Source organism: Lolium perenne, chromosome 6, assembly GCF_019359855.2.
Source record: "Lolium perenne isolate Kyuss_39 chromosome 6, Kyuss_2.0, whole genome shotgun sequence".
NCBI lineage: Eukaryota > Viridiplantae > Streptophyta > Magnoliopsida > Poales > Poaceae > Lolium > Lolium perenne.
In genome coordinates, this window is record NC_067249.2 from 62,534,663 (window position 1) to 62,550,109 (window position 15,447).

A 15,447-nucleotide genomic window follows, 5' to 3' on the forward strand; every position below is an offset into this window, starting at 1 on the left:
TTAATACAACATCCCTCATAGTTGTTAAGTGGTACACGATCCAAATCCACTACACCAAAACCGATCATCACGTGAGATGATGTAGCTTCAATGGTGAACATCAACATGTTGATCATATCATCCATATGACTCGTGTTCAACCTTTCGGTTTCTGTTGTCCCGATGCCATGTCTGTACATGCTAGGCTCGTCAAGCAAACCCAAGTATTCCGCATGTGCAACATGGCTTACACCCGTTGTATGTGAACGTTGAGTCTATCACATCCGATCATCACGAGATGCTTCGAAACGACGAACTATATCAACGGTGCATACGAGGGGAGAACACTTTATTATCTTGATATTAATGTGAGGGATCATCTTATAATGCTACCGTCGCGATCTAAGCAAAATAAGATGCATAAAGGATTAACATCACATGCAATTCATATGTGATATGATATGGCCCTTTAGTCTTTGCGCCTTCGATCTTCATCTCCAAAACACGGACATGATCTCCATCATCAACGGGCATGATCTCCATCATCGTCGGCGTAGCGTCAAGGTTCATGGCGCCGTCTTCATGGTTGTTCACCTCATGTAGCAACTATTACAACTACTTTGAAATACTACTCAACATGAAATTTAAAGACAACCATAAGGCTCCTGCCGGTTGCCACAATACAATAATGATCATCTCATACATATTCATCATCACATCATGGCCATATCACATCACCAAACCCTGCAAAAACAAGTTAGACGTCTCTAATTTGGTTTGCATATTTTACGTGGTTTAGGGTTTTCGATAGAGATCTAATCTACCTACGAACATGAACCACACGGTGATACTAGTGTTGTCAATAGAGGAGTAAATTGAATCTTCACTATAGTAGGAGAGACAGACACCCGCAAAGCCTCTTATGCAATACAAGTTGCATGTCGAACGAGGAACAAGTCTCATGAACGCGGTCATGTAAAGTTAGTCCGAGCCGCTTCATCCCACTATGCCACAAAGATGCAAAGTACTCAAACTAAAGACAACAAAAGCATCAACGCCCACAAAACCATTGTGTTCTACTCGTGCAACCATCTATGCATAGACACGGCTCTGATACCACTGTAGGGATTCGTTGAATAGAAAACAAAAATTTCCTACCGCGAGAATGCAATCCAAGCCAAGATGCAATCTAGAAGATGGGAGCAACGAGGGGATGATCGAGACTCACCCTTGAAGATTTCCAAAGCCTATAAGAGTAGGCTCTTATTGCTGCGGTAGATGATCACTTGCCGCTTGTAAAAGCGCGTAGAAGATCTTGATCACTGTGCCACGATCGGGCAGCACCTCCGTACTCGGTCACACGTTCGGTGTTGATGAAGACGGCGTCCTTCTCCCCGTTCCAGCGGGCAGCGGAACTAGTAGTCTCCTCTTGAATCCGGCAGTACGACGGCGTGGTGGCGGTGGTGGTAGAGAACTCCGGCGAAGCTTCGCTAAGCGTGCGGGAGCGTTGGAGGAGAGAGGGGGTGGCTAGGGTTTGGGAGGGGGTGGCCGGCCACTAAGGGGGTGCGGCCAGGCTGTGGTCTTGGGGTGGCCGGCCCCCTCCCCTTGGCCCCTCATTATATAGGTGGAAGCCCCAAGTGTTGGACTACAAGTCTTCGAATAAGACCCGAACCCAAAACCGTCCATGTGATAGGGAAACCTACCCAAGGTGGGAATCCCACTTGGGGTGGGATTCCCCCTTCCATGTGGGGGGGGGGGGTGGTGGCCGACCCCCTTGGTGGAGACCAAGGTGGACTCCCCCCTCCTAGGGTTGGCTGGCCATGGGAGGTGGAGTCCCTCCGGGACTCCGCCTTCCTTAGTGATTTCTTCCGGACTTTTCTAGAACCTTCTAGAACCTTCCGTAGAACCTTCCGGATCATTTTAAATCTTATAAAATGACTTCCTTTATATGAATCTTATTCTCCGGACCATTCCGGAACTCCTCGTGATGTCCGGGATCCCATCCGGGACTTCGAACAAAACTTCGAACTCCATTCCATATTCAAGTTCTACCATTTCAACATCAAACCTTAAGTGTGTCACCCTACGGTTCGCGAACTATGCGGACATGGTTGAGTACTCTCTCCGACCAATAACCAATAGCGGGATCTGGAGATCCATAATGGCTCCCACATATTCAACGATGACTTTAGTGATCGAATGAACCATTCACATACGATACCAATTCCCTTTGTCACGCGATATTTTACTTGTCCGAGGTTTGATCATCAGTATCACTCTATACCTTGTTCAACCTCGTCTCCTGACAAGTACTCTTTATTCGTACCGTGGTATGTGGTCTCTTATGAACTTATTCATATGCTTGCAAGACATTAGACGACATTCCACCGAGAGGGCCCAGAGTATATCTATCCGTCATCGGGATGGACAAATCCCACTGTTGATCCATATGCCTCAACTCATACTTTCCGGATACTTAATCCCACCTTTATAACCACCCATTTACGCAGTGGCGTTTGATGTAATCAAAGTACCTTTCCGGTATAAGTGATTTACATGATCTCATGGTCATAAGGACTAGGTAACTATGTATCGAAAGCTCATAGCAAATAACTTAATGACGAGATCTTATGCTACGCTTAATTGGGTGTATCCATTACATCATTCATATAATGACATAACCTTGTTATTAATAACATCCAATGTTCATGATCACGAAACCATGATCATCTATTAATCAACAAGCTAGTTATACAAGAGGCTTACTAGGGACTCCTTGTTGTTCACATAACACACATGTATCAATGTTTCGGTTAATACAATTATAGCATGGTATGTAAATATTATCATAAACTTAAAGATATATTATAATAACCATTTTATTATTGCCTCTTGGGCATATCTCCAACAATATTACATGATAAAACCTTGTGTGAAACCTTTACGGTTAATTGTAATTTACATACCACGAAAATGTGTAAAGAAATTAGTTACATGTATTGGCTATTCTTTGTTACAAATAAAAAAATTCTTAAAATTACAGTGGAGAAATGTGTAAAAAGAACACTCCATGACGAATGTAAAAAACTGCATTTGTTTGTCTGCTCCTTACATGTCCAAAATAGCTAGAAAATACATATCACAAAGAGTATCTACCTAATGGAATTCTTTAGGATGCGTTCGGCCTCTCTACCACCTGAAAATCCACCACACTGCGAAAAAGGAAAATTAAACACCTAGGAAAAATAGAAATAGAGTAGGGATCAATCCGGCCTGGAGGGCTTGCTACTAGCATCTCGTAGGACAACAACTCTATGCAGATTGAGGGGACAAAGGAGCAATCATGCAGTGGTTTCTGCCAGAAAATCCTTCATGTCCACCTAAAAGCTAGAACACAATATCGAACACACATGAAATATTCAGGGAGCGCGACGGCTTTGTCGTAGAGAAACCCACCAAACTCTACGACCGGTAGATCCCCCCCACCAGACTCCCGCCTCGACGCCTCCCACCTCCCAAAACTGCCATCTTCCTGCCGATCCACCGACGAGCTCGACGGCACAGCTCGCCTCCCTCCGGCCCTCCCCTCCCCACCCTCCTCCCCCTCTCCACCCAACAGGTGAAGGATCGACTGAAAATGGAAATGGGAAATGGAAAGGGAGAAGGGGAATTCAGAATAACGTGCGGACAAACCCCCCTCACCGAGGCAAAAACCAAATTGGATCTTCCTGAAAAACCCGTTGAAAACCATTCAAGTTGTGCTCACACGGTCGACACAGCCAACACGAATCATAGAACACGGAATGGCGGCCAACGATTTGAATGTTGGTGAAAAGGATATCAGTCGACTGCCAGGTAGCGAAACCGATTTGACGCGGTGATGTTTTCAAGTGTTGTAATTACCTTCAGATGGCAGGTAGAGTATACCTTTTTTTCCATTTGTTGCAACACCGCGTTTCCATTCTGAAGTGCATTCTCCCCATTCTTTTTTTTTTTTGCGGGAGATTCTCCCCATTCTTTGCATTGGTATAGTTAAGGTGTTGTACAACACTTCTTTGAATGTTGCACTACATATGTGTGCTTATAGTGTTATGTATACTAGTACCAAACCACAAGCTGGTGGTTTCTGTAATGTAAAAAATGGCGGGTGGCTTTCTTTCTTTCTTTTATATTTTGTTTTCGAGGCTCCGTGACTTTGTTTACTAGCGGGCACATAGAGCTGGTCAGTCTGTCTACCGTCGTCTGGATTTGTCTTCGATCCGCTAAACAGCTACTGCAATCTGCTGAGAATTTTAGGATCCACCTAGCCAGCTAGTCTTTGTGAGCCACTGATTCGAAAATCCTACTTTTTTTTTCTCTACCCTCGGCGTTCTTAGGTTTCGCAAGATTCTAGATCATTGTGTTTGGAGGTTAATTTTGGATCAGCATTTGACAAACAACTTAACCGCAATGAAGTTTGTACAACCATTTTAAGTATCTTTGACGTGAGCTGCATGGAACACGGATGCATAACAATTGTGTGATCGATGCGCCGGTACAAAGCTTCCCCCAGCATTCGAGGGCCGAACCTATGCCCGAGCAGCCATGGCACTCTACCTGCTGCTCGTGCCTCTCCTTGCCATCATCCCCTTCCTGCTCAGACGCTCGGCGCCGCACGCGCATCTTCCGCCGGGGCCGTGGGCACTGCCGATGATCGGCCACCTGCACCACCTCGCCGGCGCGCTCCCGCACCGCGCCCTCCGCGACCTGGCCCGGCGGCACGGCCCGCTCATGCTGCTCCGCTTCGGCGAGGTCACGGCCGTGGTGGCCTCGTCCCCTGACGCGGCGCGCGAGATCATGAAGACGCACGACCCGGCCTTCGCGTCGCGCCCCGTCGGGCCCATGTCGCGCCTCTGGTTCCAGGGCTCCGAGGGCCTCGTCTTCGCGCCCTACGGCGACGGGTGGCGCCAGCTCCGCAAGATCTGCACCCAGGAGCTCCTCAGCGCACGCCGCGTCCACTCCTTCCGCCCCGTCCGCCAGGACGAGCTGCGCCGACTCCTCCGCTCCGTCGCCTCGCCGTCTTCATCGTCGTGTCCGGTGAACTTGACGGAGATCATAGCGGCGTACGTCGCGGACTCCACCGTGCGCGCCATCATCGGCAGCCGGCCGTTCAAGGGCCGCGACGCGTGCCTGAAACTGTTCGAGGACATGTTCCGCATGATGCCCGGGCTGAGCCTGCCGGACCTGTTCCCGTCCTCACGCATCGCGATGCTCATCAGCCGCGAGCCCGGCCGGATTAAGCGCTGCCGCCACGCGATGCTCGAGATCATGGACGCCGTCATCCAGGAGCACCGCGAGAGAAAAGCCACCGTCGGGGGAGAAGACGAGGACTTGGTCGACGTGCTCCTCGGGCTCCAGAAAGAAGTCGGCTCCCAGCACCCGCTCACCACAGAGAACATCAAATTCGTCATGATTGTAAGGTCTTCCGGTGATCCAACACAACAACCTCCAATCTCCACGCTATGTTATGCATGCGCACCACGGATCATTGATCTTCAGTTAATTCCTTTGTTGCTCTCACACGTGCAGGACATGTTCGCCGCCGGCAGCGAGACAGCGACGACGGCGCTGCAGTGGATGATGGCGGAGCTGATGCGGAACCCGAGAGTTCGGCACAAGGCGCAGGAGGAGGTCCGGCGGGAAATGGCCGGCCACCGCGAGGTATCGGAAGACAGCCTCGGCAACCTCCAGTACCTGCACATGGTCATCAAGGAGACGCTCCGCCTGCACGTGCCGGGGCCACTGCTGACCCTCCGGCAATGCCGCAACTCGTGCCAGGTGCTCGGGTACGACGTGCCCGAGGGCGCCACGGTGCTCGTGAACGCGTGGGCGATCGCCAGGGACCCCGCGCACTGGGACGCGCCGGAGGAGTTCGTGCCGGAGAGGTTCGAGCAGGATCAGCAGGGTGGCGGGAGGGACTTCAAGGGGACGGACTTCGAGTTCATACCGTTCGGATCCGGACGGAGGATGTGCCCCGGCATGACGTTCGGGCTGGCGCACATCGAGCTCGCGCTCGCCGCGCTGCTGTTCCACTTCGACCTGGAGCTGCCCGGTGGCGTGGACGCGGCGGGGTTGGACATGACGGAGGAGGCTGGCATCACCACGCGGAGGAAGTCCGACCTTCTCGTGCTCGCTACCACCCGCGTTCCTGTACCAGCAAAGTAGACCTTGCTACTTCGCTATTGGCAAAGTAAACAAAGCAGGAAATATATACTGTACAAACGGATCCATACATACAGTAGGTAAACTAAGATGCGAAAATGGTGAATGGAACCTGGGTGCCCGCGCACCCATCTACGAAAAGTTAAAAAAATACTATTTAAAAGTTTTCAAAAAATGTGAAGTAAATTTTTGCTTGTAGATATTATGTTGATACTTACTCGTGTGTGTTTTCACGGAAAAATACCATTGTGTGTGACCTACACAAAAAATGACAAAATGCAAATTCCTATTCATGTGAATAGTACAAATTCATGTTCACTATTCTTATTTGGACATTTTGTCATTTTTATGCAGGCCACACGCATTGATGTTTTTTCGTGAAAACTCACACGAGTAAGTATCAACATAATATGTACATGCAAAAATTTACTTCACATTTTTTTGAAACTTTTAAATAGCATTTTTTTGAACTTATTGTAAATGGATGCGCGCGCACCCACGTTCCATTCGTCCGGATCGAACTAAGATGTTCTTATTTCAAAATCGATTATGCTATATATTGATTCTCTATACCCATGCGTGAAATGCATACAAAAAGTCATTCTAGACATAGCACTAGTAGAGAACAGAGTTTTCGTGGAAGCCTTTTGTCGCGAACGCATCTGCACCCGCGACAAATGACCTGGCCACGTCGCCCCGAAACCCTTTGGAGCGATCCGGGCCTTTTGTCGCGTCCTTTTGTCGCGGGCCGTATTACGACCCGCGACAAAAGGGGTCTGAGGGTTGGCGCCTCCTGCTGGCGGCAAATCCTATACACCGACCAGGTCGGTGTATACGGATCGCCGCACACCCTCCCCGAGCATGGGCCAGGCCCATATAGCACGTTAGTTTTTTCCGTTTGCTGTGGTTTTTCCTTTTTTCAGTTTCTGCTGTTTTTTGCGGTTTCTCTTTTCTGTTTTCTTTTTTCCTTTTTTTGTTATCATTTTCTGTGTTTATTTTTTTATCGTTTTATTTTTCTGCTCGAAAATAATTTTCGAAAATTTTCAAATTTTAAAAATGTTCAAGTTTGAAAAATGTTCATATTTGAAACTTGAACAGATTTTAAAATTTGAACAATTTTAAAATCTGAACAAATTTTGAAGTTTGAACAAATTTTGAGTTTTGAACAAATTTTTAGTTCTGAACGAATTTCAAAATTTGAACAAAATTTGATTTTGAATGAATTTTCGAAATTTGAATTATTTTCGGATTTTGAACAATTTCTGAATTTTTGAACAGATTTTGATATTTTTAATGATTTTCGAATTTTAAATAAATTTTGAATTTTGAACGATTTTCAATTTTTTTAAAAATAGAATCGTACATTTAGAAGATCTGTATACAGAAAATTGTGAACAAATTTTAGAAACAGAAAAACGTTAGGTTTTTAAAACAGAATTGTAAATAGAAAAAAAGGAAAAAAGAAAAAAACAGAAAAAACAGAAAAAACATTACCTTGTGGGCCACAGCCCAATTAATAGCCGCCGGGTCGGAGGGGTGTGCGGCACCCCGTTCGCACCGACCCGGTCGGTATATAGAGCCTCCCCCTGCTGGCACCCCTTTTGACGCGGGTCGTTATACGGCCCGCGACAAAAGGGCCATGCCTATATATATACACACAGTCAGCCCACCCCACCTCCCTACATTATTTTTCCTTTGTGGTGAAAGGTGGGGGTTATGCTACCTCTTTTTTTCTTCATGTGCACAAGAGGTGTTTGATGAAATGTTTGTGAGGGATGTCACTTGATTTTATTTGATAAGATTTCTCCTCCTTTTGATCCTAAAAGGTTAGCAACTATTTTCTCGTATACATAATTCGTACAATACTAATTTTAGCAAGGTGATTGCATCTGATACATAATTGTACTTATGATGCAGATGAGTCATCCATGGATGTACGGTAACCGATGTGCTCCCGCTTTCAGAGAGGGCGTGAATTCTTTCCTGTTTGTGACCGAGGCCAACAAGTCGAAGCAAGGTTTTATGTGTTGTCCATGTCTGAAATGTAAGAACGAGAAGGATTACTCTTGCTCAAGAGACATTAAGAGCCACCTGCTTTGGTTTGGATTCATGTCCAGCTATAATGTTTGGACCAAGCACAGAGAAGAAGGGGTTATGATGGAAGACGGTGATGAAGAAGAAGATAACGATGACCAGTACCGATATATGTTCTCTGAATGCGATGATACCGCAATGGAAGACAATGAAGAAGAAGGAGGTGAAGAACAGGCACCAGATGATCCTGTTGATGATGATCTTCGTCGGGCCATTTCTGGTGCAAGAAGAGACTGTGGCACGGATAAGGAGAGGTTGCAGTTCGACAAGATGTTAGAGGATCACCACAAATTGTTGTACCCAGGTTGTGAAGATGGGCAGAGAAAGCTGGGTAGCATATTGGAATTGCTGAAATGGAAGGCAGAGATCGGTGTGACTGACTCGGGATTTCAAAAATTGATGATAATATTAAAGAAGTTGTTTCCAATAAATAACGAATTGCCCGTCAGTACGTATGAAGCAAAGAAGCTTGTCTGTCCTCTAGGATTAGATGTGCAGAAGATACATGCATGCATTAATGACTGTATCCTCTACCGCGGTGAGAAGTACGAGAATGTGAATAAATGCCCGATATGCGGTGCATTGCGGTATAAGATCAGAAAAGATGACCCTGGTTATGTTGAGGGCGAGCCATCCAGGAAGAGGGTTCCTGCGAAGGTGATGTGGTATGCTCCCATAATACCACGGTTGAAACGTTTGTTTAGAAACAAAGAGCATGCCAAGTTGTTGCGATGGCACATGGAAGAACGTAAGAAAGACGCGATGTTGAGGCACCTCGCTGATGGTCGGCAGTGGAGAAACATCGGGAGAGAGTTCCCGGATTTTGCAGGTGAGGCAAGGAACTTATGGTTTGGTCTAAGTACAGATGACATGAATCCTTTTGGGGAGCAGAGCTGCAGTCACAGCACATGGCCCGTGACTCTATGTATCTACAACCTTCCTCCTTGGTTGTGCATGAAGCGCAAGTTCATTATGATGTCAGTGCTTATCCAAGGCCCAAAGCAACCCGGTAACAACATTGATATGTACCTAAGGCCATTAGTTGATGAACTTTTTGAGTTGTGGGCCAAACCAGGTTGACTATAAGATTTTCCTATTTTATTTGGGAGCACCTAGAGATCAGTCGCCTGAGACTTAATAAGTCTCAGTCGCTGACAAGAAAAAATGATATGTGCAGCCATTTAAGACATAAGAAAAATCTTAGTAGCAATTTACGCGTAACAAGAAAAAACACGGTTGTAACCCACATGTAAGTGGAAATTCTTAGTTGCAACGCATGCGTAACTGGAAAAATGCCAGTTGCAACCCACATGTATGTGGAAATTCTTAGTTGCAACATATGCGCAACTGGAAAAATCTCAGTTGAAAAAAAAAATCAGTTGCAACCCACATGTAAGTGGAAATTCTTAGTTGCGACGCAGGCGTAACTGGAAAAATCTCAGTTGCAACCACATGTATGTGGAAATTCTTAGTTGCAACATATACCTAACTGGAAAAATCTCTGTTGCAACGCTCAGGCAATTGGAAAAAAATCAGTTGCAATCCACATGTAACCGAAAAAATCTCAGTTGCAACCCACATGTAACTGGAAATATGTCGTTTGCAACACACGTGCAACTGGAGTGCGCAGCGTAAGAGGTTCCATGGGAGAGAGAAAGACGCCTTGTAGATAAGAACCGTCACCATGAACCCACTCCACAAGCCCACTCCACGAGGCCCGCAAAAAACAAGTCAGCGCTCTTACGCGTCGGGCCAACAATAACACAAAAACACACAAACAGCCCAAAAGTTAGAGCACGGATCTACAAGCACAAAATACAACTCTGCAAGGGCTCGACTTAAACTTATTAAGTATCAGACGCCTGATTTCCAGCAAATCCGATTTTATTTCAGGATGGATTGCACTAGCTGTTGGATCTGATTTTGATTTTCTCTACACACGCTAAATCTTAACCAGAAAACAGATGGCATCAACTTAAAAACATAATAAAATCTATGGCGACATTACTCCAAGGAGGGGAAATCCCGGCCTTCACATTTATGGATGAACACAACAAGATTTAATTACCAAAAAAAATGTCTCAAGCATTTAAATGTGTCTAGAAAACAAAACAAAAAAACTCAAATTTGTGTGGGGGGCAGGTTTGTGCTTTAGTTTCGGCAATTAATTTTTATTAAGATTACAACTCTAAAAAAATTGCAGGCTATCTAAAGATCGACACACATAGATTCGGGGTTCTATTGACTGATGTAGGTTGCACAGGCTACATGCAACCATTCTAAAAGACTACAAAGATGCATTTTGTGTTATTTGTTTAGAAGATGGTTGATTCGGGTTGCCACTCTCAGCTACCTTTGAACCGTGATCTTTGTTGATCTAAACTATGCAATACGATTAAGTTTATGTATCCTTTAGATGGAGTGGTCGGTTCTATGCTCCCCTTTGGAAAGAAAATAATATGAATGTGTCAGTTGAGTTGCTCAATACACTACCCACCCATACAAAATGTAAAAATAATAATCTTAAAGCTAATATATATGAATTGATTCATATATAGTTGTAACCTGCACCTCGTATCCTTTTTAGCGACCTAACTTTAATGATTGGAGAGCAATACGACGAGACGTGGTGAGGCACGATGGTTGATGCGCTGCCAACTCATCATGCTCTCATCATCATCATGATATCTGTTTTTTCATGAAAAAACAGAGCTCTCGTTGTCATTGTTTGCTCGAAAAATAATCTTCTACAAAATATGAGCAAGTATGCATAAATGTCACAATACATCCTTATTTTCCTCAAAAAAATTACTACTTGTATCATACGCAAATAACACAAGATAGATGGAAAAGTTGAATATGTATAAGATCGGAAATAATGGTCATATTTGTATATTGTGACGCCCCAAAATCGGTACCATGAGGATCCCAGCGAATCCGCCGAAATCCGCACGATATCGATTTTAGGAGACGCACCACCAAGCGCCTCGTACACGCCGAAGCATGCACGCGATGCGGGTGGAATCAATCACGAGAGGTAACATTACAACATGATTACAATAGAGCCCACAAGATACAGATATATTACAGCAACGACTCCAACGAGTCAAGATACAAATAGATACATACAAAGATCCAAATCATACAGAAGACCAAATACATCCGAGTGCGGACAAGATACAAATTGGACTAAGAGTCCTGAAGATAAACGATGGCGTCCATAACCACGCCCGAGGCCAAGCCGGAAGGGTAACCTTGCTAGCGTCGTCTTCATCGAACATATCTTCATACCTGCCCGGTTATATCCCGTAGAAGCAGCAATAAGTACGGGTTCGTACTTAACAAGACTTCAAGACGTATAAGCATTCGTCAACCAGTCGTCCTTTGTACTTGAGGCACGCAGGGGACTTAGAGGACGCAAGAGGAACGTCATAGGCAATATGGTGGGGTTAAGCGGCAGCGCGCAAGCACTAAAAACCTATAGAGACACTCTACAACAGTCGTCTAAACAGAGAAGATGAGAGAGCGTAACTAACAGTTCTATACTCTGCAAACATAACACAGCCGATATGTTCCCCCTTCGCCAAGAAGTACTGGCAAAGGCGCTCACACTGTTGACAAGTTTTAACCATTTATTATTAGAGTTGCGCTAAGTTACTACACCAGTTATTATGATTGAAGCAACATGTGTAAGTTGTCTATGGTCGAGTCATACAGCTCCAAGTCGTCCATAACCGCGGACGCGGCTTATCGATAAGATTTTACCCTGCAGGGGTGCCCAAATGTGCCCACACGCACGATCAAACCACTTACGACAGGTGGAAATCACGACTCGCACTCTCCTTCACGACAACAATGTCCAGGAAGCCACCTAACTAAGTTAAACCCGTGTCGAAGTCCGGCCGTATCTCCGAAGCGGACCTAGCTGTTTGCGACAGCGTACTAGGTGGTTTAAACACACAGGGGGCGATAAACCACTTCGGCCCGGCTCACGCGACCTATACGTGCATACCGAAACAAGGGATACAAGGCACCCGGGGGCTTCCCAAAATAAATAAGTAACAGGTGGCATGCACGCAACAACAAATGGTAAAACATTACGAACTAGTTGTGGCCACCTTTGGACAAAGTTGTAGATTCCGTGAGTGGTCGAGGGAGACCCAGAAGCATACCCACGTGTGGTTAGAGCGCTCAGTCTCGGAACAGATAACAAGAACTCGGGGTCCTAGGTTTTAAGGAAACACAAGTGAGCCGTCATAAAACGAGCAACTGACCCACCGATGCCTCCGCTTAACAATTATTAACAAGTAACCATGATTTCCTCAACAGATATAACCACGTAGCATGTGTCATGATTCCCAACAGATAACCGATAAGATAGCGATAACGGTAACGAGATATAACAGCACTAGCATGCACTACGACTCGCAAGGCAGACCCGATACCAAACAATAGCCATAGGTGGTTGGTGGAGGCAATATGGGCTGCTTGAGGTAACAAGTGGAAGGGACACGTGACAAGAACGCAACTTAAGGATAGCATGAGGGAGAAGGCAAAATAAAATAGGTGAGCGACTTCTGCGGGCGGGGAGTATAAGGGAAATGCTTGCTGTTATAGCTTCTTTGAGGAACATCCTGAGAACTCGTCGTATCTCACCACACCACTTCGTGATCCTATCCGGAAGAAGCAAATCTTTGGAACACACAACGTATGCAAGTCTTACTACTACGGATAAAGAAGATCCAAGATGATCAAGATGATATGCATGACATGGCAAAGATGATGCGATGCAATTTATCCAAATTAAGCGGGATCAGAACCCGGACAAACAATTAGGGTTGAAGTTGCATTTTCTACCGTCAAAGTTAAGTGTTGATTAGCATGGTAAGACATGACAAAGGTGAGCTACTTCAATATTAAACGGAGCGGGGAAACCATATGTGGATATCCGAAATACTCCGCATATATGTGAGGTGAATTACGCAAACTATCAAGGCGTGACATGATGCGATATGCAAACAGATGAATGGATGGCATATTAGTGTTCAACACATTTTTCTGGTTGAAAAACATATAAAACACTTTCTGTTTTGATTTACGGTTTAAAAGATATGATTTAGGTAAGAATTACACAATTCATGCATTTCAGAAAACAGTAAACGTGCAGAAATTTTGTAACACAAGAGAGGCTAGCCGTAGCCACTGACCTGCGGAGGGCAGGGGCGACTAGGCGCTGACAGGGAGCAAAGTGCTGCTGCGCTGGGGCTACGAACTGATCCCGGCTATCAGCAGAAAAACAAAGAACAGATTATTAAAAAGGAGGCCTTGCATGACTTGGGATTGAACACAGGATCACACGGATGCATGGAAGAGAACGAACCAGTACGCCTGGCTTCAGATCACGTCGATTTGGAATGCTCAATTTAATTGAGCGAACAAGGCAGAGACTTGTCTCATTAGCCGGCCTGGTTAAACAAATGCACAAAAAGGGTTGGCTTTGATTAGCCCGAGTGGGGACTTAACCCAGGAACCTCACGACTGAAACAAAGGAACAGAGCAGATGATCTAGAGCACAGACGTTCAGATTGTATAGACGCAAGATAGTATGGATTGAGCGGATGCAGAGACTTGCCCATGCACGACGCGGATGCAGAGGTAGGGACGCTGTCGGGCGACGGAAACAGACGGAGCCGGCCGGCCGGAGGCGTCGACGGCGTTCTGCGCTTTGCCATGCCGTGGCTTGGATACCGGCGTTCGTTACTGGCTTGCTGCATGCGTGAAAGCGAAAACAAAATCATCACGAGTTGAAGCTCCTTTCCATCCCGACCATGCACGGGACGAAAACAAACGGAGAGATAAAGCTAGATTGCTGCTCACTGTGAAGGGGATGAAGTGGAGCACCACGTCCTGGAGAAACCGGAGGGAGTTGGCGACAAAGACACCGAGAGAAACAGCCAGGCACTCGCAGTTGCTGAAGGCGGACATGGTCGTGGACGTCCGGGTCGACGGCGGCAGGGACGGCACGGAGAAGAGCACAGGCGGCGCTCTGGAAAACGAGGCGCACCGCTGCAAGGTCGGGGACGACGACACGGACGTCAGCGACATCCTGGAGGTCATGGCGACGGCGCGGAGCAGCGCCTGGACGCAGAGAGGAAGATCGGCGCGTCGGGGCTCGAAGGGAACGCGGGCAGACGAAGGCGCGGTGCAGAACTTGGATACGCTGCTGGCGGCGACCAGCTCGGACGGTAACCGGAGCGTTTGGTAGGAGGCCGACGGAACGGAGTGCAGCCGCAGGGAGGCGCGCGTGGCCGTGGTGGTGCAGAGGCAGAGAGCAAGAGCAAGAGCGGCGGCGGCAGAGAAAGGAGGGGCAATAGGCTAGGGTTGCAGGCTTGGAGGCAAGAGGAATTTTATAGGGAAGGCAGAAGAAGCAGCAGCCGTCCCATCGACGTGACAGCGATGTGAGGATGCCTGGATGCACTGCCGTACGACGAAGGAGGAGCAGATGTGCAGCGCTGGTGTTGGTGGGCTGCTGCGCTGTACATGGACCAAGAAGTAAACTGGGCTGCGGGGCTTCTTTCCATCTCTTCTATTTCTTCTGTCTTCTTTTGATTTGTCTCGCTGAATTCTCCCAGGAAGCAACAAGGAGAAGAGGGAATGATTTTAGGGAAGGAAGGTTCACAAAAAATACTTTCGAAACATTTAATTTTGAATTAACAAGTTTTCAAATATTTTTCGAAATGCTTATGTTGAATTAAAATAAGAATGAGGAAGGTTTTTATATAACCCTAGGATTAATTTGCAAAACAAATTAGGGTTGCACAAAATATTTTTTTGGTCTTTTCAGAACATGCAAGGTGATATGATGCAGGATGATGCACGACGTCAGAATGACGCGAAAAACAACACAACAAACGAAAATCTAATTGGGGTATTTTTCTGGACCGTTACATATATGCAAATTAATTTGATAGTTTTGTTATCATACATTGTGTAGGCCCACGATTTTTTTGATTTAACATCATTTTTTATCCCGTGCCATGGATCATGACAATTTCACCTCACTTGAGGTGGCGAAATAGCCATTGAAGGATGCGAATGAAATCGAACGAGGATAATGAGTTACAAGTTTCCTTTTTTAGAAACAGCCAAATACAACATAGATGGACATTTGGG

At 46.1% G+C, this 15,447-nt stretch overlaps 2 protein-coding genes across 5 annotated transcripts; one reads left to right on the top strand and one right to left on the bottom strand.

The window, feature by feature from the left end:
* Window positions 1-4,545: 4,545 nt before the first annotated feature.
* On the top strand, window positions 4,546-6,229 carry LOC127309690 (premnaspirodiene oxygenase). The gene is made up of 2 exons (XM_051340443.1): window positions 4,546-5,433; window positions 5,548-6,229. Exons 1-2 carry the CDS (start codon window positions 4,564-4,566, stop codon window positions 6,181-6,183), a joined length of 1,506 nt encoding a protein of 501 aa, XP_051196403.1. The 5' UTR covers window positions 4,546-4,563; the 3' UTR covers window positions 6,184-6,229.
* A 6,959-nt stretch (window positions 6,230-13,188) lies between these two features.
* Window positions 13,189-15,128, bottom strand: LOC127308157 (uncharacterized). Of its 4 annotated transcripts, XM_071821827.1 has the most exons (4): window positions 14,152-15,110; window positions 13,907-14,042; window positions 13,655-13,739; window positions 13,192-13,556 (listed from the first exon to the last, which is right to left on the bottom strand). In XM_071821827.1, exons 1-3 carry the CDS (start codon window positions 14,389-14,391, stop codon window positions 13,693-13,695), a joined length of 423 nt encoding a protein of 140 aa, XP_071677928.1. In that variant the 5' UTR covers window positions 14,392-15,110; the 3' UTR covers window positions 13,192-13,556; window positions 13,655-13,692. The 4 variants fall into 4 exon arrangements, 3 of the variants coding, with proteins under 3 accessions (XP_071677928.1, XP_071677929.1, XP_071677927.1); XR_011746859.1 differs by having other exon boundaries at window positions 13,189-13,556; window positions 13,655-14,042; window positions 14,152-15,128; XM_071821828.1 differs by lacking the exon at window positions 13,192-13,556 and having other exon boundaries at window positions 13,563-13,739; window positions 14,152-15,113.
* Between the last annotated feature and the right edge of the window lie 319 nt (window positions 15,129-15,447).

Bases quoted from the DNA above. Each gene is read 5' to 3' on its own strand.
- LOC127309690 (XM_051340443.1), top strand. From the start codon at position 4,564: ATGGCACTCTACCTGCTGCTCGTGCCTCTCCTTGCCATCATCCCCTTC. The intron at 5,434-5,547 runs GTAAGGTCTTCC...TCACACGTGCAG, and splicing joins ACATCAAATTCGTCATGATT to GACATGTTCGCCGCCGGCAG.
- LOC127308157 (XM_071821826.1), bottom strand. From the start codon at position 14,391: ATGACCTCCAGGATGTCGCTGACGTCCGTGTCGTCGTCCCCGACCTTG. The intron at 14,043-14,151 runs GTGAGCAGCAAT...TCACGCATGCAG, and splicing joins TCCACTTCATCCCCTTCACA to CAAGCCAGTAACGAACGCCG.